Here is a 20,803-nt window from a genome sequence, read left to right as displayed (position 1 = left end):
AAAAAAGACGACTTCTATTGTAAATACCAGCATAAATGTCATATTTATTGTGGCTCATTCAGAAGTTTTTCTTGATGTCCAGTTTTACAATTATTTTGAAAAAGACTTTATTCTGTTTTCTACCATTTAAAAAACTCTAGTACATGTTTAATGTGTAAGCCTTCCCTCGTGTTGTTCTCAGAGAAGTATTTACAGCTTTGATCCTGCAGTCTTCCTCAATCTTTTCAATGACTGACAGCAGTCATGTCAGTCTCTGCAGTAATAGGCAAGGGTTGTGATGGCTTCACCTCCATCTGTTCGGAAGGGAGACTGGCAAGCAGCACACAAGTTCTCATTTATTTTGAAGTTTACTCATATTGTTTGATACACTTAATGACTTCCTGGAAGGAGTGAAGCTCTGGGCAGCAGATTTGTTTATAAATACTGTCCCATCTGTCCATCCCAGGACAAAGCAATCTTGTATTTTGAACTGCATCTTATGCTGGCTTGTTGTTAAGATTTGCTACATGAATGTAGATTGTTTGTAGACCCTCTTTATGTTGTTTGGGTTTTTTTTTTCTGATAAAGATACTTCAAATTTTACTAATCTGCAGTCAAATTACTTAGTTTACCTTTAATATGTTCTTTGAGTATCATGGAAACAACCCAAAATGTGTTTTCTGTTTGCCACTTTCTGAGTTGTTGTAATGCTTCCTTACTCAGATACCATGTTTGGAAGAAGTGTTCAGTAATCCACTTTTCTTGAGAAGTTCAAATTATTAATTGCTTTGGTTTGGTAAGCCTTGCTTGGATATTAATTGGTAGCTCTGGCAGTCAAAGTTTTCAGAGTTCCTTTTCTCTATGTAGTTCTGTGATGTGACTGCCACCTTTTCTGAAGCTGGTACCCTTCCTCAAGGGCCCATTTTAACAAGAGAACTCAGAAGTTATTAAAGACAAAAACCAGGCCACGTACAGTGTGTGGGCAGGCCAGTATTCATCGCAGATAGATTACAGGGTTCTGAGCACGGTCATGTGTGACTTCCTGTTGAAGCTAAAGATGAGAAGCCAAAATGCACACACTTTTTGACTTCAGATAATATCTTCAGAAACATTGATTATGTATGGCTAGAGTAATAGACTACATCTAAATGCATCTGTATACTTCATAATCTTCTTAAAATTGTAATTGATTTTAGGACCATGTTCTTGGAGAGATGCCTGGATTTGTCTAAATGGCTGGGAATTCTTCAGGAGTTGCCATTGCAAATAATGACTTGCAAATTCATAGCGATTAGTATGGCTTTTGTAATGCTCAACCAATTGTAGAATGATAATACATAAATCTTACTGCTGATCAATCTGATGTCATGGGAATACTAGATTTACTACGGGTAACTTACTGGTAGATCTTGAAAAGAAGTTATTCTCACTTTGTGGATTTCCCCCTCTTTGCTATCTAGGTATTAATGGATATGTTCCATCAAGATGTAGAAGATTTAAGTGCACTAACTTTATCTGATGAGGAACCCTCCACCTCAGGGGAGCAAACCTATTATGACCTAGTGAAGTCATTTATGGCAGAGGTTCGACAATATATAAGGGAACTCAATCTCATTATCAGAGTTTTTAGAGAGCCCTATGCCTCCAATTCCAAACTATTTTCATCACATGTAAGTATTGTGCAAACCACAAATGAAGAAGCCCCTACTATAATATCTATAAATCTAGATGAACACTTCTAGACTTAACTATTGTCCAGTTTAACATATCAATAGTAGATGAAGCACTTGTCTCAAGTTCTGAAATGCAGAGACACACTTGCAGGGAAGCACTTGTTTTGTAGAACTGTGGAAGAAACCTTCCAATTTACTATATTCATTTGGAGGCCTGTAATTTAGGACTTGTCACTGTTGTTCTTTGCCATGTTTGAATCACTGTAAAATTTTATATGTTTGTACAGCTATATAGTCATTATTTTAAAAATAAATTCTATGATCTTATATAAATTATACAGAAAGTATATAATAAAATATTTTACAAAATCTTGTTCTGTTTAAGGAACTACTTGACTTTCATATCTTAACAGAGTAGCTTTGCACATAGCATTCTTCCTCTTAGAAGTTGTGTTCAAGTCCCTGTTGATTTTTGTCTGGTTCTACTGCTTTTTGAAGGATGTGGAAAACATATTTAGTCGTATATCGGATATTCATGAACTTAGTGTGAAGTTACTGGGTCATATAGAAGACACTGTTGAAATGACAGATGAAGGTAGTCCTCATCCGCTAGTAGGCAGCTGTTTTGAAGACATGGCGGAGGTAAGAAAATACTTGGGATTTTCTTCCTATTTGTATGTATTTTAATGGCTTGTGATTAGATGCTAAGTGCATCTCTGTTCTAGCTGCTTTGTTTAGGTTGAGGTCTCTTCTTCCATCCCCACGTGGTGCATAGACTACCCAGTTTTGAGAGTGCTTTTAGCTTTTTAGTCTCTAAATGTCAGCTTTTATAGGGCTGTGGGTAGAGACTAAAGCTTGCAGACTGAAGAACTGAGAGGAGAAGGGGACATGCATAATAGAAAGCATGACAACAAAGGCACTTGCACCTTCCTCCTGAGAAGGTGGGATGACCAAAAGCTCATCTGAAGTGTCTGTTTCCACAAGGTACATGTGCTCGTGTACAGATAAGAGGATCTGGGTGTCTGTACAGTTGCAGAGCTGTTATGTGACTGGAATTAGTGACCGGGCAGGAAGGGTTGCATGATGGAGGCCTGTATGAATGGAGGCACTCAAGAAAGACAGTTGGGGAAGATGGGGCCAGGAGACTTAACAAAAGATCAGCTCAAATACATGGAGCTCTTTTGTGGAATGAATGATGAGCTAGTTCAGTGCTTAAGGATCAGGATCAGAGGAAGAGGCCATCAAAGGGCATGCTGTGGTCAAGCTTCTCCTGCAAAGACTGCCCAATTGACAAGTGGCCAAAACCTCTGAACAAATAGGAGTCATCTTATCACAGACCCTGGTTCTCTTGGGAGAATAACCTTCCTTAAATCTGCTGGGTGGACAACTTACTGTGGTTCCAAGTAATACAGAAGATTTCTGCAGGACTCTGGGGACAGTTTTTTGTGATACATACTCCTGGGCCAACTAAGAAAGATGCTGCACTTGACCACTTTCTCATGAACAAGGAAGAACTGGCAAGAACATTGTAGCTAGTAGCAGGCTTGGCCGCAAGTGGTAGCGTTTAAGGTCCTGAGAAAATTGTAGAAGATAAGGCCAGGATCTTAAGTCTGCTTTGGCAGAGTAGACTTAGCTTGTTCAGGGAACTGGGAGGCAAGATCACATTGGTGGCTGCCTTCAGGGTAGAAAAGGCTCAGGAGAGATGGTTTATTTTCAAAGCTAGTGGGATCAAAGGACAAGGAATATGTATTCCCAGTCTCTAAGAAAAAGGGTGGGTATAGCAGGAGGTAAGGACAAGCTGTTTAAACGTACTCAGGCCCCTCACTTCAAGACAGACATTTTGGTCCTGGAGCACATCCAAAGGAGAGCAGCAAAGGTACTGAAGGGTCTAGAGAACAAGTCCTGTGAGAAGCTGCTAAGGGAACTGGGTTGTTTAGTCTGGGGAAAAGGAGGCTGGGAGAGACCTTATTGCTCTCTACAATCTCCTTTCAGGTAGTTGTAACGAGGTGGGTGTTGGTCTCTTCTCTCAAGTAACAAGTGATAGAACAAGAGGAAATGGCCTCAAATTGCACCAGGGGAGGCTTAGATTGGATATTAGGAAAAAATTTCTTCACCAAAAGGATTATCAGGTAGTAGAACAGGCTGTCCAGGGTATGGGGGTATTTAAAAGACATGTAGATGTGGCATTTAAGAACATGGTTTAGTGGTGGAGTTGGCAATGTAAGGCTTGTGGTTGGACTCTATGATCTTAAGGGTCTTTTCCAACCGAAATAATTCTGTGCTTCAGAAAGAAACACAGGAGGAATGTAGAAGCATTGTCTAGGCAGGTGGAAATGGTATTAAGTGGGCTGCAACTCAGCTGGAGTTAAAAGTAGTGAGGAATGTGAAGCAAAGCAAGAAGGGCTTGTATAGGTAAAATAGCATGAAAAAGAAGATGGTAGAAAACTTGGTTATCTTGCTCATGGAATGAGAGACCCTATGCTGGAGGATATGGAATGGACTGAGCTTGGTCTTTTCTGGCAAGATGTGCTTCTATGTTTCCCAGTTAGGCCTGCTACCAAAGATTGAGGGAGAGAGGTGAAAGTCAAAGATCAAGTTAGGGACTATTGATCTAAGTTGAATATATGCAAGTCTATGGGGCTGGACAGGATGCTGAGGCAACTGGCTAATGTCACCGCAAGGCCACTGTCCAGAATTCTTGAAATTTAGTGGTGAGTTGTGGAAGTTTCCAGTGACTGGAGATAAAGTGTTATGCCAATCTCAGAAAGACTGATGAGGAGGATCCTGGAAACTAGAAGCTGGTCAGCTTCTCCTCAGTCTCTGAGAAAATTAGCAAATCTTTCTGGAATTCATATCCAGCCATGTGAAGGACTAGAAGGTGATTGGCAACAGCCAGCATAGGTTTCTGAAGGACAAACTATACCTGACCAACTTGTCTGCTTTCTAAGAGGAGACGACTGGCTCTATGGACAAAGGGAAGAGCAGTTAATATCCCTTATCTGAGCTTAAGCAAGGCCTTCTGCACAGTCTGTCATAGTATCCTTATAGTCAGCTTGATGAGGTGTAGACTAGCTAGTTGAATTAAAGAGTGAGTGGGAAATTGGCTGGACTGGCAGGCTTGAATGACTGTCATCAGCAATATGAAGTCCATCTGGTGGCCAATGGTTAGTAGCATTCCTCGGCATTTGATACTGGTGTTTATGCTGTTTAATGTCTGTATTAGTGTTGTGGGAGAAGGTCTGCCTCATCAAGTTGGTAGGTGATACCAAATCGTTGGGGAACACACAGGAGGACAGGGCTGCTTCTTGGGGCTGGAGAACAGGACCTAGAAGGAACCTCATGTAGTTGAGTAACGATAAACGTGAAAACATCTGTGACCAAACAACCCATGCAGTAGTCCAGCTGCCTGGCTGAGGAGCAGTACTGTTCAACAGAGCTTGGAGATCCTTAGGAATCAGCAGGGAAGGCTAACTGCCTACTGGGTAATATTAGGAAAAGTGTAGCTGGCAGGTTGGGGGATCATTTGTGTGGCACTTGAGAACACATCTGGTATACTGTCTGGTTTTGGTCTTCCTAGTACAAGATATGCTTATACGTGAGGGTTGCCATAATGAAGGACTTGAGGTCTATGATGTACGAAGAGGGTTAAGAGTGCTGCATTTTTTCAGTCTTAAAAAGAGAAGTCTGAGGAAGGAGATCTTACTGCTGTCTTCAGTTACCTGAAGGGAAGGTATAGAAAAGACTGAGACAAGTTCTTATTGGGGGTTCACAGTAAAGAACTGTGAGGTGAGATGAGAGAGAATGCAAAGGGGAAAAGGGTAATCCTGATTAGATAGTGGGGGAAAAAAACCTACAAAGAGAACAACTGAACATTGGAATAGGCTGCCCAGAGAGGTTTTGGTGCCTCTGTTCTTGAAGGTACTCGGAGTTTAATTGTATGAGGCCCTCAGCAACCTCAGCTAGCTTTGATGCTGGATCTGAATTTGGCCCTGAGGTGGCCCCTGCTTTGAACAGGGAATTAGACCAGTTGACCTCCTGAGATCTCTTCCAGACAGAATTATTCCATAAATCTGTTCAGATAAAAGTATTGATTCTTCTGTATAGGTGTTTTGGAAAAAGTATGCAGAAAAGTCTCTCCTATGTAGTGTATACATTTTCCTTAAGACATATGAAGTTTAGATATTAAGTCAATTTTGTAAAATTATTCTGTATTTCTTCTTAGGAGCTAGCATTTGATCCCTATGAATCATATGCACAAGATATTCTGCGACCTGGTTTTCATGATCATTTTCTAAGTCAATTATCAAAGCCAGGAGCAGCATTTTATTTACAGGTAACTTTCTTTTAACTAAACTATACTACTGATATTTACTGTTTTATTTACATTATATTGTTGCTTCAAGACATTTATTGTTTTACGACTGAAACTTATTTTGTTTCTAGTCAATAGGTGAAGGCTTTAAAGAAGCTGTTCAGTATGTCCTACCCCGGCTGCTCCTTGCCCCTGTTTACCACTGTCTTCATTACTTTGAACTGCTAAAAGTAAGGACGTTGTGTCAATCTGATGTTTTTTCATAATTCTCAGTGTTGGATACTGGAGCTTTTTGTGCCCATTTAGATGTAAAACCTTGTACTAGAATGTGAATAATATTTCGCTTTCACTTCGATGAAAGAAAAGCAGGTTATATGCTGTTGTGCCTGCTATAACTAACAGAATATCAACTTGTTATTTCATGGAAGTTTTACAGCAGCTAATGATTTGTGTTAAATAACCAAGTTACTATTAATTTAGAAAGCAATGGAGAGATAGGTACTCATATTCTTGGAATGATTGTTTCTACAGTGTTAAGAGATAATGGCAAATGACTGTATTAGAGAAAATGTCCAAGATTTTCTCAAGGTGTTACTTTGTAAATTTAAAATTACAGTAAGGTTTCCCTTCAGATTTCATTTTGTTTTTATAAAAGCTTCAGTGTTCTTGCAGTGCATATTCTATGGTGGTTGTAAAGGTGATATCCTTCCTTCAAAGGGAAGGCTTGATTGATGCGTACATTTCTTGAGCTTTTTGTAATGAGACCTCACATTGGTAGGGTAACAGTAAAGACTCTGTAACATACACATGTGAAGAAAATAGCTGCAGGATGTTTTTCTGAGACATTTACCAGTTACCCCTCTAATAATGTTTAAGGAGTGTAGAGCATTTTGAGGAAGACTTTCGAGTAGAATCTACATTTGCAGTTAATGGAAGCTCGTAAGGGATACAGTATTCCAAACTTAATTACTTGGGGAAATCTGGATCAGAAATGAAAAATCATCTGTGCTCCTTTGATGAAATCTAGGTGTGTTCTTCTTGGATATTTGGTTGTCTTGGGATAATCGAGTAGTTAGGTCATCTTTGAGTCTAAGTGTCTACAGTTTTAACACCCATTTTTGCTGATGTAGATCTACGTATGCACCTTTGACACGTAGCTCATCTTGTATAACATTTTTTTTTTTAATTTTGGAACATATACTTGATCTGTTTGTCTGGCTCATGGGTTTGGTCTGACTTTTCAAACATCTTTAACGTATTAAGCATTTCCTTTCATGACAGTCCATTGGAAGGGGAGGTATGATACAGTGTATCTGCATTTTGAATGATAAAGTCCTGCACAGACTTAAGGTTTCTCTGCTCACACTTTTATCACACAGTCTCAAAATGCAGTGCCTAGTGGCTTTGCATACTTCCATGTGAATATGGTATTGTCTTACATAATAGACAAAGCATTGAAGGATTAATGTCATCTGACACACAGGCATCCTGTGTGGCTTCTTGCCATTGGTAACTTTATTGGGGGGAAGAGGACATGTGTGCTTATGGAAATAGGGAGCAGCTCATGTTCGCCTTCTTAGGGCAAACTAGATTCTAAGCTGAGCCCGCCTCCAGAAGGTTATCAATCTTTTTACAACTCCTGACATATGCTTTATGTACGATTCTTGTCTTTTCTCATTCATGCTCTACACACACACACCCTCCACCCTGTGTAAATCTGCTATTGTTGGGTTGGATTTTATTCTGTATATGATAACCTTCCAGATTTTCTTCCCACTGTGTTGCTCATCTCACATTTTAGTGAGACACCCGTTGCTGTGGTCTGTCAGATGTGATACATGTAATAAGCAGTGATGGATAACGTGAGCATATGAAGAGAGAGATATTAGCTCTCATGGCTGTAGCTTCATCTGTCAATTAGTACACACATGGCATATGAATCCCTCCCTGAAGTAGTGTCTGCTGGCAATAATGTTTTCTTTCTTATATCTGGAATCTTCAAACAGATTCCAGCTTGGTTATACTTAAAGACAGCCTGGCAGAAGGATATTTGCTGTGGAAGGCTATTGGTAGAATTATTTAGCCATATAATCCTGACAATTTCACTGGTGCAATGTTATATTGAATTATTTTATATGCTAAGAGACATGATTTAGTGATTGCAGGTGTATTTGTGAATAATCAAGTTAAAAATGCTATAGAAGTGGGTCTGTTGATGTGATGATATAAAAAATTAGGAAAGTAGTATGTGGAAAAAACATGTCTCTTGAATATAGATCTACTTAAGGATAAAGGGGTTAGCATTTTTCTTTGAGCTATGTTGTGTAATCTTGCATACTTTGAAGTTATCTATTTAACATGTGTCTCAAAGTTACCTTCTAACTATGCAGACTACAAAAAAAGTAAATTTCTGTCCGCTGATGGTTATCCTATTCAGAAGCTAAAGCCCTCCTGAAGTTTGGCTGGGCACCAGGAACACAGAAATACATATTATATTTTTAGCTGAAGCTCGTTACTGTAACTTTGTTGGAAAATTAGCATATGACTAATGGCTGTGTTTTCTTTCAACCAACCTGAAAGTCCTCAAACTTTTGTAAGAAACTAACTCTATAAAATAGAAGCTTCATATAATACTGCTTTTCTGCAAATTGCAGATGATATGAATGAGCTTTTCTAAGTGTAGACTCTTAAGTGAAAGGTAGGACACTATTTGTATAGTGCAGTTATTTATGACCTTGAGTTATTGAAGAAAAGCTTGCAAGACACTGTAATTGGGCACTGTTTGAGATGCTGTAAATTTGTGTCCGTGTGTAATACTCTTTTTTTTTTTTCCTTTGGGTAAATAGAAGATTTCTTTGAAATTCCTTTTTATCCAAGTAGGAATGGCTCAAAGTATATATAAGTTTTGCTTAAGCAAAATAATATGTTCTGCAAAACAGGAGAGCTAGAGAGGGGTTTTTTTTTTGTTTGGTTGGGTTTGGTTTTTGTTTTTTAAACCAAGTGCAGACTTGAAAACTTCTTGTCTCTTTGCAAATTTTGAAATTCTGTCTATAATGATCTTAAATTCTGTTGTAGTTCAGCCCCGATCGGGACCAGATTACGCAGTCTCTCTCCCACTCCCCCCAACCTCCAGTGGGACAGAAGGGAGAACTGGTAAACAACAACAACAACAAAAAAAACCCAGCAAAAGACACGTGGGTTGAGATTGAACAAAAAGTAAATTTAACAGCAATAACAGGAGAAAACAAAACAGTAATGGAATACAAATACAGTATAATGGCTTACAACAAATCTCCACACCTAGTTTCTTCCAAGTAGCAGGAGGCTCCCCTCAGCACCCTCCTCACTTATATACTGAGCATGCTGTCAGATGGGATGGAATAGCCCTTTGGCTAATTTGGGTAAATTAACCCCAGCTGTTAGCTGGTTAGTTATCCCAGCTGGGTGCCCCAGCCATAGGGGCTGCCAGCTCTGGTTCTCCACCCAGCTCAGGTGAATACTAACTCTATCCTAGCCAGAACCGGGACATTATCCACCCCTTATTCCATACCATCTACATCATGCCCAGATCCTACACTTTCTGATTAGTCATCAACTTTTTCTTTCTTTGATCTACTTGTATACATACACATGGATGTAACTCCCTTAGTCTATGGCCCATCCCTCCAAAAGGTCTGTTGAGTTTATCCAGTCCATAACTTTGGGCTCCATATGTCATAACAGTCTCTCGGCATAGGACAGACAACACAGTGTTTCCTCAGGTAGTGTATCTGGTGCGAGTGACTTAGCAAGTTCATAGTCTGCAGACTGAAGATCTGTTGGTAGGTGCTAGTAGCAAGAGCCAGTTCTGGTTTCATCACTGCTGCAATTTTTCCTGTTTTATTAAAGTTCATTCTTTGTTGGTCTAGATGATTTTACTATAATACTTTTGACACAACATAAGTCTCTCAGGGCGTGGAGCAGAAGGAAGCAAGGAGGGACATATAACAGCTGGATAATGACATAGTAACCAATATCAAGCACTTCAAATTATTGTCTCTTTTCACCTAAAATTAGATCTCCTTGAGGTACACATTGGACTTTCCCATCCTCCTGCATTACCCACCAAGTACACCCAGGTCCTTGAGCAAAAGCAATCCCATGCATGGGTTTGCCTTTGCCCAGGGAGAAATAACCCAGACTGTCTTCCCCAGTATATTCCTTACGTGCACCACAGGGACTTTATCCCCTTCTACAGTACGTAGAAGTTCAGATTGGGCAGGGCCAGCTCGATTGGTGGACCCCCAAGTGTTGACTAGCCACGTGGCTTTTGCTAAATGTTTATCCTGATTTTTGAAGGTTCCAACACCCATTGCTTTCAGTGTAGTTTTGAGCAGCCCATTATACCTTTCAATTTTTCCAGAGGCTGGTGCATGATAGGGGATGTGGTATACCCACTTGATGCCATGCTCTTTGGCCCAGGTGTCTATGAGGTTGTTTTGGAAGTGGGTACCGTTGTCTGATTCAGTCCTTTCTGGAGTGCCATGTCACCATAAGCCTTGTTTCTCAAGGCCCAGGATGGTGTTTTGGGCAGTGGCATGGGGTATAGGATATGTTTCCAGCCATCCAGTGGTTGCTTCCACCATTGTACGCGCATAGCGCTTGCCTTGGTGAGTTTGTGGGAGTGTAATGTAATCAGTTTGCCAGGCCTCTCCATATTTATACTTCAGCCATTGTCCTCCATACCACAGAGGCTTTAACTGCTTGGCTTGTTTGATTGCAGCACATATTTCACATTCAAGGATAACCTGTGCAATAGTGTCCATGGTTAAATCCACCCCTCGATCACAAGCCCATTTGTATGTTGTATGTTGTGTCTCTTCCCCGATGGCCTGAAGTATCATAGGCCCATCAAGCTAAAAATAGTTCACCCTTATGCTGCCAGTCCAGATTCACCTGAGCCACTTCAATTTTAGCAGCTTGATCCACTTGCTGGTTGTTTTGGTGTTCTTCAGTGGCCTGACTCTTGGGTACATGTGCATCTACGTGACGTACTTTTACAACCAGATGCTCTAACGGGGCAGCAATATCTTGCTACAAAGTGGCAGCCCAGATAGGTTTGCCCCTACGCTGCCAGTTGCTCTGCTTCCATTGCTTTAACCATCCCCACAGAGCATTTGCCACCATCCATGAGTCGGTGTAGAGACAGAGCACAGGCCATTTTTCCCATTCAGCAATGTCTAAAGCCAGCTGGATGGCCTTCACCTCCGCAAACTGACTAGATTCACCTTGGCCTTCAGCAGCTTCTGCAACTCGTCGTGTAGGACTCTACACAGCAGCTTTCCACGTTCCATGTTTTCCTACAATACGACAGGACCCATCAGTAAATAGGGCATACTGCTTCTCATTTTCTGGGAGGTTGTTACATGCTGGGGCCTCTTCAGCATGCGTCACCTCTTCCTCTGGTGGCTTTCCAAAATCTTGGCCTTCTGGCCAGTCTGTAATTACTTCTAATATTCCTGGGCGATTGGGGTTTCCTATTCGGGCCCGCTGTGTAAGTAGTGCAACCCACTTGCTCCATGTAGCATCCGTTGCATGATGCGCAGAGGGGACCCTTCCTTTGAACATCCAGCCCAGCACTGGCAGTCAGGGTGCCAAGAGGAGCTGTGCTTCAGTACCAATCACTTCTGAAGCAGCTTGAACTCCTTCATATGCTGACAGTATTTCTTTTTCAGTTGGAGTATAGCAGGCCTCAGATCCTTTATATCCCCGGCTCCAAAACCCAAGGGGTCGACCATGAGTTTCCCCTGGCGCTTTCTGCCAGAGACTTGAGGTAGGGCCATTCTCCCCAGCTGCGGTGTAGAGCACATTTCTTATCTCTTGCCCTGTCCGGACTGGCCCAAGAGCCACCACATGAACAATTTCTTGTTTTATTTGTTCAAAAGCTTGCTGTTGTTCGGGGCCCTATTTAAAAATCATTCTTCTTTCAGGTGACTTCATACAGAGGGCTTACAGTCATACTATAATTTGGAATACACATCCTCCAGAACCCACAACGCCCAGGAAAGCTTGCATTTCCTTTTTGTCAGTCAGCGCAGCCATAGCTGTTCTTTTGTTGACTATATCTGTTGGAATCTGATGATGCCCATCTTGCCATTTTATCCCCAAAAACTGTATCTTTCTTGCAGGTCCTTTCACCTTACTTTGTTTTATGGCAAACCCAGCTTTCAGGAGGATTTTAATTACTTTCTCCCCTTTTTGAAAAGCTTCTGCTGCTGTGTTGCCCCATACGATGATGTCATCAATGTACTGCAGGTGCTCTGGAGCGCCACCCTTTTCCAGTGCAGTCTGGATCAGCCCGTGGCAAATGGTGGGGCTGTGTTTTCACCCCTGGGGCAGTCGATTCCAAGTGTACTGGACCACCCTCCAAGTGAAAGCAAACTGTGGCCTGCATTCTGGTGCCAATGGGATTGAGAAAAACACGTTGGCAATATCAGTGGTGGCATACCACCTTGGATTCCAGTTCATACTGAAGTTCTAACATGTCCAGCACGGCAGCACGCAGTGGTGGTCTTGCCTCATTCAGGCCACGATAGTCCACTGTTAACCTCCACTCTCCACTTCATTTTCTCACTGGCCATATAGGATGGTTAAAAGGTGAGCAGGACTTGCTGATCACTCCCTGGCTCTCCAGCTGATGAGTCAGCTTATGGATGGGGATTAGGGAGTCTCGGTTGGTGCGATACTGCCGCCAGTGCACAGTTGTGGTAGCAATTGGCACCTGTTGTTCTTCAACCTTCAGCAACTCCACAACAGAAGGATCCTCTGACAGACCAGGCAAGGTAGACAACTGTATAATTTCCTCCATCTGCAAAGCACCTACACCAAAAGCCCACTGATAACCTTTTGGGCCCTTGAAATACCCCCTTCTGAGGTAATCTATACCAAGAATGCATGGAGCATCTGGGCCAGTCACTATGGGGTGCTTTTGCCACTCATTCCCTGTCAGGCTCACTTCAGCCTCCAATACAGACAGCTGTTGGGATCCTCCTATCACTCCAGAAATACAGATGGGTTCTGCCCCATTATATTCTGACAGCATCAAGGTACATTGTGCACCGGTATCCACTAGAGCTTTGTACTCTTGTGGGTCTGACGTGCCAGGCCATCAGATCCACACAGTCCAATAAACTCTGTTGTCCCTCTCCTCCACCTGGCTGGAGGCAGGGCCTCTCTAATCCTGGCCACAGTATTCATTGTTCATTTCTTTTAAATATGCGTGAGAGGTCCCTTCAAGAGGGTCAGAACTAAAGCTATTCCTTCTACTCTGCCTATTGGAGACTGGTGCAGCAGTTTTCCAGGGAGAACTTCTATTTGCAGTGGTTTTTCCACGCAACTCACGTACCCGCGCCTCTAGGGCAGAGGTAGGCTTCCCATCCCACTCCCTCATGTCCTCTTCCTGGTCACGCAAGGTAAACCACAGGGTACCCCACCACGTATACCGTCTCTCTTGAGCAGGGAAACATTTACTCCTAATAGCTGAAATATTGGCCGGTACCAGTGGGGAATGGGACATATCTGCTTTGAATTGCTGGAACTCCTGGGACAGTTCCTCCACAGCTGAGACGCAGGGAGGAAGACAGGCTTTCCTCATACTGCCGGAGTCAGCCAGCCAGTTCATCCACTGTTTCTTCCTCTCCATCCTTCCAGGTCATAACTGCCAATGAGTTGGCATATGATGACGGTGCACTTCAAACAAACTTCTGCCACATTTGTCGTGTGCACCTGACTTCATCTGGATCCTTAGGTAACTGATCATTGTCCAGGTCATCATAAATAATCTCCAGCACAGCTAATTCCCTCAGGTACTGGATACCCTTCTCCATGGTAGCCCACTTGCCTGAGTGACACATTACATCCTCCTTGAAAGGATACCTCTCCTTCACACCTGACAGGAGTCGCTTCCAGAGGCTGAGGGCTTGTGTCCCTTTTCCAACTGCTTTGTCAATGCTCGCTTCTCTAGAAATGGATCCCAGTTGCCTAGTTTTTCTGCCCTCTAATTCCAAGTTATTGGCCCCATTATCCCAGCACCGCAGCAGCCAGCTGATAATGTGCTCCCCAGGATGACGGCTAAAATCTTTTCACATGTCTCACAGCTCACTCAGGGATAGAGATCGGGTGCTTACTGCCTCATTTAGGAGTTTTTCCTCTGAGGAAGAGGAAGGACCTGCCTGCCGAGTTCTTCCTGGGCATGAAGCAAATAAACCTTCCTCTTCTTCCTCCTGCTCCCTCCTAGAAGAGGCTTCTTCATCCCTCACTAAACGAGCTGACTTCCTCTTCCAAGTCTTCTTGTATGCAGGGGCAACTGAAACTAGCACAGCTTCACCCTCTGATTGAGCTGCAATGCCTGTTGCTGGGGTTTGAGTCCCTACATTGCAGGTCAGTTTGTTCTCCCTCATACCATGCCAGATATTACTATCTTGCCTTAGGGTAAGTCTCACGAGGAGATTCCCAAAAAGTGGTTTTGCAGCCCTAGACAAGACTTGGCACACATTCAGAATACATAACAACAACATCAGAGTGGCTTGAATATCCCCCAGATCTTCAAAGTTCTCAAAAAGTGGTTTAACTACCCTGGAAATGAAAGGATTCAGGAAGCTGTCCACATAGGAATACCAATTTATCTCTAAGGCCATTGATGTCACCATGTCATAGATTGATATGGCATAGTATAACAGAAGGATAATTTCTCATCACTTTCCCTGAGGTGATAAACACCACCACTGGGAACACATAGTACATATAGGAGCATAGACAATACAACAACATAACCAACTACTGCGACATCATGACCAATAACTAACAACCAATACAATAAGTGTGTATAAACACAATTGTTTCAAGCAAAAAAAAAAAAAAAGTCAGAATCTGTTGTTGTCTCAACCCTTTGTGCCCCATGCATGTTGGGTGCCAAAAATAGCTGTCGTAGTTCAGCCACAATTGGGGCCAGACTATGCAGTCTCTCTCCCACTCCCCCCACCCTCCAGTGGGACAGAAGGGAGAACTGGTAAACAACAACAATAAAAAAAAAAACCTGCAAAAGACACATGGGTTGAGATGGAACAAAAAGTAAATTTAACAGCAATAACAGGAGAAAACAAAACAGAAATGGAATACAAATACAGTATAATGGCTTACAACAAATCTCCACACCTAGTTTCTTCCAAGTAGCAGGAGGCTCCCCTCAGCACCCTCCTCACTTATATACTGAGCATGCTGTCAGATGGGATGGAATAGCCCTTTGGCTAATTTGGGTAAATTAACCCCAGCTGTTAGCTGATTAGTTAATTATCCCAGCTGGGTGCCCCAGCCATAGGGGCTGCCAGCTCTGGTTCTCCACCCAGCTCAGGTGAATATTAACTCTATCCTAGCCAGAACCAGGACAAGTTCTCGGGATGGTTTCACTTCACAACAACATCTAGTGTGGTGTTTTGTGGTTTTTTTTTTTCCCCCAAACTTTGGTCTTGGATGATAAATAACTTGCCAGTCTAATAACTGACTGGCAGTTCAGCCTAGTCAGTAGAAATACTCCTCAATCTTTTTTTTTTTTTTTTTGTCCTCTTTCACTATGTAATCTAACTTAAAAAGAAATTATTCTGGTTTGACAAGGTCTTCCAAAATAAAAAAAATACACTTTTCCCAACCTAATGGTATTACCTTTGTTAGATGTTGCTGGAGAAGGCACAGGGTGGTGAAATGTTCATAGTTTTCAACTAGAGTGTCTTTAGGTTGATCCCTTAAGTCCCCTGTTATGTGTTGTGTTGGGCAACACATCCCAAAGTCTTTTGGACTTCACTTTGATTCTCAGCTGTGTTTCAGCCAGGCTTGTAATCCAGATGGTAACAAATTTAATGATGTTCATTTGCTATCCCATCTGTAACTGGTGTAACCCAGCCCGGGGTGGAGAATCACTGAATCTTAATTAGTTGAACTTTGGCAGTCTGCAAAGTTCTTAAAATATCTGCCATGTCTCAAAACATGGTCTGTGTTGCTTGTATTTAGTATAGGCATTGTAACTAAAAAAATATCTTCCTTTGATTCTTGAAGTCTCCTTCAATTAATATTAAAAACAGAGAATAACAGATTCAGACTAGCTATCAATTATTTTAAGAAGGTATTTACTTAGTGTCAGCAAAGGGTTTTATTTTTCTGAAATAATTTTGTCTACTGTGCTTCTTTCCAAATACTGTAACTTATATGTACAATACAATTTTGAAATAAAAGTAAAAGCAGAACTGTTACTGATTTAGATGTATTTGTATATGTAACTGCAGATAAGGATGACTTTTTTTACGTCCTCTGGAGATAATGTGCAATTCTATATCTCTGTGACAGATTAAGGCCTATCTGAAATGACCAAACTGTTGCTAGTGTGTGTTAAGGACTGCAAGGCATATTAGAATGTTTCTTGGGAGGAAAAGCTAGCATGGTGTAAAGATTGGTCTCGAGACTAGGAAGATATTTTCTAGAATATGACAGGTGAAAAATTTCAGCAACTTCTTTATATGGTTAAGCTGTGAAGACTTAAATTACAACTGCAGTGTTGTAAAGGTACAGTAGTTGTGCCTTATGGTAGAATTGGAGGTGATACAGTCAGGTAAATGAGGTTCCATATTTCTTGCTTGCTTGTGTGATTTCATTGACAAGATTTATCTTGCTTTTCTCCTTTAAATGCTAGTGGGTGTCGTAGTTCAGCCCTGATCAGCACCAGACTACGCAGTCTCTCTCTCACTCCCTACATCCTCCGAGAAAATAGGGCTAGACAATATAAGAAAAAACGGCTCGAGGTTTGAGATAAGGACGGGGAAAAATCCTTAAAGTTACCGTTACAGGCAAAACAGACCCGACTTGGGGAAAACTATTCATTTATTCTAAAACTCGCAGGAGAATGAGACAGGGAACAAGATAACCTCACCCCCCCAACTCCTCCCTCTTCCTGGGCTTAACATTATCTCTACTACCTTCCTCCCCACCCTGAGCAGCACAGGGGGGAAAAGGGAAGGGGGGTCACGGTCAGTTCATCACACGTTGTTTTATGCTGCTGCTTCGTTGTTGGGGGAAGAACTCCGTGCATTCCTCCTCTGCTCCAGCATGGGGTCCCTCCCACAGGCCACAGTTCTTCATGGAACTGCTCCGGTGTGGGTCATCTCTTCCACGAGGTGCAGTCCCTCCAGAACAGCTGCCCCAGCGGGCCCTCCACAGGTCACAGCCTCCTTCAGGCCTCCACCTGCCCTGGCATGGGGTCCTCCACAGCCTGCAGGTGAATCTCTGCCCCTTCGTGGACCTCCATGGGCTGCAGGGGGACAACCTGCTCCACCATGGTCTTCACCACAGGTTGCAGGGGAATCTTGGCCAGGAGCAGCATTACTCCTCCCCCTCCTTCTTCACTGCCCTTGGCGTCTGCAGCCGTTCCTCACAAGAAAAATTCTTCACAACAGGCTGACAGACACCTCTCAGGATCTTTTTACATCTCATTCACATCTCATCTCATCTCCTCTCCACTTCTTGCAGCTGGGCCAGGCCGAGTTGGGCCCAGTTGGCCGCCCAGGGTGAGGCCTGCAAGGCACATGAAGGCTTGTGCCTCCCTCTCTCTGCCCCCGCTCAGCTGCTTCACATCTTCTCCCCTCTCTTTTTCTGTTTTCCCCTTCTTAAATACGTTATCGCAGAGGCGTTATCACGTGACATTCTGCTACCAATTGGCTCGGCCTTGGCCAGCAGCGGGTCTGCCCTAGGCCTGGCCGATTCCGCTGAACAAAGGGGAGCGACTTCTAGCAGTTTCTTACAGAGGCTACCACCTTAGGCCCCCCCTCACTAAACAAAACCAGAGCAGTGGGTTTATACTTTAAGTCTCCTGTGTGTTTGGCAGCTTTCTCTGTTTGCTCTTACAGCAGTAGAGGTCTATGTTTTCTGTCAATATTTTGCTATCTTCAGTGGAAACCAATGGAAAGACATAGGAAATAACAAACAAAAGTAGAACAACAAGCAGCATGCGTGGTTTCTGTCTACAGATGGGATTTTCCTTGTCAGCTCTCATTTCCTTTGTTATTTTTTCCTTAATCCACAAGGTTCCTCTTAAAATCAACAGGGTTCTACTGTTGCCTCCCAGAAAGATCTCTGAAAATGTAAATTTGTCTTATGTAGCATTCAAACATTCGTACATTTCTATCCAAACATAGAAATACCATCCAGTTGAGCTATGGCCTTGCAAACTTGGCTGGCAAAGATCAGACCTGAATTGTGTCAAAGCAGTAAAAGTGGATTTTAATCCACATGAGAATTACAAAAGAGGAAGGGAAGATGTTTTCAAATTTAATTACCTTTGCTGTGATGAAAAATTTGGGGGAAGAAAACCGAAGACCTCAATTACAAGTGTGAAGCACATAGATAGATATTTATCAAAGAATCATAGAATGGTTAGGGTTGGAAGGGACCATCAACGGTCATCTAGTACAACCCCCCTGCAAGAAGCAGGGAGATCCCCGACTACATCAGGTTGCTCAGAGCCTCATCCAGCCTGGCCTTGAATGTTTCCAGGGATGGGGCATCCACCACCTCTCTGGGCAACCTGTTCCAGTGCTGTACAACCATCATTGTAAAATTTTTTTTCCTAATATCTCATCTAAATCTACCTCCCTCTATTTTAAAACCATTACCCCTTGTCCTATCACACAACAAGCCCTACTGAACAGCCTCTCCCCATCTTTCCTGTAGGCCCCCTTGAGGTACTGGAAGGCTGCTATAAGGTCTTCCCGGAGCCTCCTCTTCTCCAGGCTAAACAGCTCCAACTCTCTCAGCTTGTCCTCATAGGAAAGGTGCTCCAGCCCTCTGATCATCTTTGTGGCCTCCTCTGGACCTTCTCCAACTGGTCCATGTCCTTCTTGTGTTGGGGACTCCAGAACTGGATGCAGTACTCCAGGTGGGGTCTCACCAGGGCAGAGTAGAGGGGGAGAATCACCTCCCTCGACCTGCTGGCCATGCTCCTCTTGATGCAGCCCAGGATGCGGTTGGCTTTCTGGGCTGCAAGCACACATTGCTGGCTCATGTTGAGCTTCTCGTCCACCATCACTCCCAAGTCCTTCTCCTCAGGGCTGCTCTCAATCCATTCTCCGCCCAGCCTGTATTTGTGCCTGAGATTGCCATGACCCAGGTACAGGACCTTGCACTTGGCCTTGTTGAACTTCATGAGGTTGGCACGGGCCCACCTCTCCAGCCTGTCAAGGTCCCTCTGGATGGCATCCTTCCCTTCCAGCGTGTCGATGGCACCACACAGCTTGGTGTCATTGGCAAACTTGCTGAGGGTGCACTCTATCCCACTGTCCATGTCGCCGACAAAGATGTTGAACAGGACCAGGCCCAGCACGGACCCCTGAGGGATGCCACTGGTGACTGGTCTCCACATGGACATTGAGCCGTTGACCACCACTCTCTGAGTGCGGTCATCCAGCCAGTTCCTTATCCACTGAGTGGTCCATCCATCAAACCCCATGTCTCTCTAGTTTAGAGAGAAGGATGTCATGCGGGACAGTGTCAAAAGCTTTGCACAAGTCCAGGTAGATGACATCAGTTGCTCGTCCCTTGTCCACCGATGCTGTCACCCCGTCATAGAAGGCCACCAAATTAGTCAGGCACGATCTGCCCTTGGTGAAGCCATGTTGGCTGTCACCAACCACCTCCTTGCATTCCATGTGCCTTAGCATGGTTTCCAGGAGAATCTGCTCCATGACCTTGCCAGGTACAGAAGTGAGGCCTATAGTTCCCTGGGTCTTCCTTGCTTCCCTTTTTAAAAATGGGGGTTATGGGGTTATGTTCCCTCTCTTCTAGTCATCGGGGACCTCACCAGACTGCCACGACTTCTCAAATATGATGGCCAGTGGCTTGGCAACTTCATCTGCCAGTTCCCTGAGGACCCACAGATGCACTTCATCAGGTCCCATGGACTTGTGCACCTTCTCATTCCTCAGATGTTCCTGAACCTGCTCTTCCAGTACAGTGGGCGGTTCTTCATCCTCCCAGTCCATGCTTGTGCCTTCCACAGCTTGGGTGGCGAGACAAGAGCCCTTATTGGTGGAGACTGAGACAAAAAAGTCATTGAGTACCTCAGCCTTCTCCATGTCCCAGGTAACCAGGACACTGGTTTCCTTCCAGAGGGGGCCTACATTCTCCTTGGACTTTCTTTGGTCCCCTACATACCTATAGAAGCCTTTCTTGTCATTTTTGACATCCCTGGCCAGATTCAATTCTGTCAGGCCTTTAGCCTTCCTCACCTGGTCCCTGGCTGCTTGCATAGCCTCTCTGTAATGCTCCCAGGCTACCTGTCTCCACTTCCACCCTCTATAGGCTTCCTTCTTTACTTTCAGTTGGTCCAGGAGCTCCTTGCTCATCCACGCAGACCTCCTGGCCTATTTGCCCGACTTGCTCTTCATCGGGATGCACCTCTGCTGAGCTTGGAGAAGGTGCTCCTTCAATATAGACCAACTTTCCTGGGCCCCTCTTCCCTCCAGGGCTGCCTCCCATGGCACTTTGCTCATCGGGTCCCTGAAGAGGCCGAAGTCTGCCCTCCTAAAGTCCAGGGTAGAGAGCTTGCTGTGTAGTTTCCTCGCTGCCCCATGGATCTTGAACTCCACCGTGTCGTGGTCGCTGCAGCCACGGCAGTCCTTCAGTTTCACATCCCCCACCAGTCCCTCCCTGTTGGTGAGCACGAGATCGAGCGTGGCACCCTTCCTTGTCGGCTCCTCTATCACCTGCAGGAAGAAGTTGTCATCCACGCGTTCCAGGAACCTCCTGGACTGCCTGTGCCCTG

At 43.7% G+C, this 20,803-nt stretch overlaps 1 protein-coding gene across 6 annotated transcripts in view; it reads left to right on the top strand.

Moving 5' to 3' along the window:
- The window catches only part of SOS1 (SOS Ras/Rac guanine nucleotide exchange factor 1), a 69,449-nt gene that overhangs the window by 17,554 nt on the left and 31,092 nt on the right, over positions 1 to 20,803 (top strand). For 4 of the 6 annotated variants that reach the window (XM_086743645.1, XM_086743647.1, XM_086743646.1 and 1 more), the window contains exons 5-8: positions 1,440 to 1,649; positions 2,151 to 2,294; positions 5,875 to 5,985; positions 6,096 to 6,194. The exons of 1 other annotated variant lie outside the window; for it this stretch is intronic. In XM_086743645.1, the coding sequence (XP_086599771.1) occupies positions 1,440 to 1,649; positions 2,151 to 2,294; positions 5,875 to 5,985; positions 6,096 to 6,194 (564 nt within the window). The remainder of the gene's footprint in view (positions 1 to 1,439; positions 1,650 to 2,150; positions 2,295 to 5,874; positions 5,986 to 6,095; positions 6,195 to 20,803) is intronic. One more of the 6 variants, XM_086743648.1, reaches the window with a different exon arrangement.

The sequence above is a fragment of the Chlamydotis macqueenii genome, chromosome 3 (assembly GCF_036417535.1).
Source record: "Chlamydotis macqueenii isolate bChlMac1 chromosome 3, bChlMac1.mat, whole genome shotgun sequence".
Taxonomy (NCBI): Eukaryota; Metazoa; Chordata; class Aves; order Otidiformes; family Otididae; genus Chlamydotis; species Chlamydotis macqueenii.
This window is presented reverse-complemented; position numbering and strand designations above follow the sequence as displayed.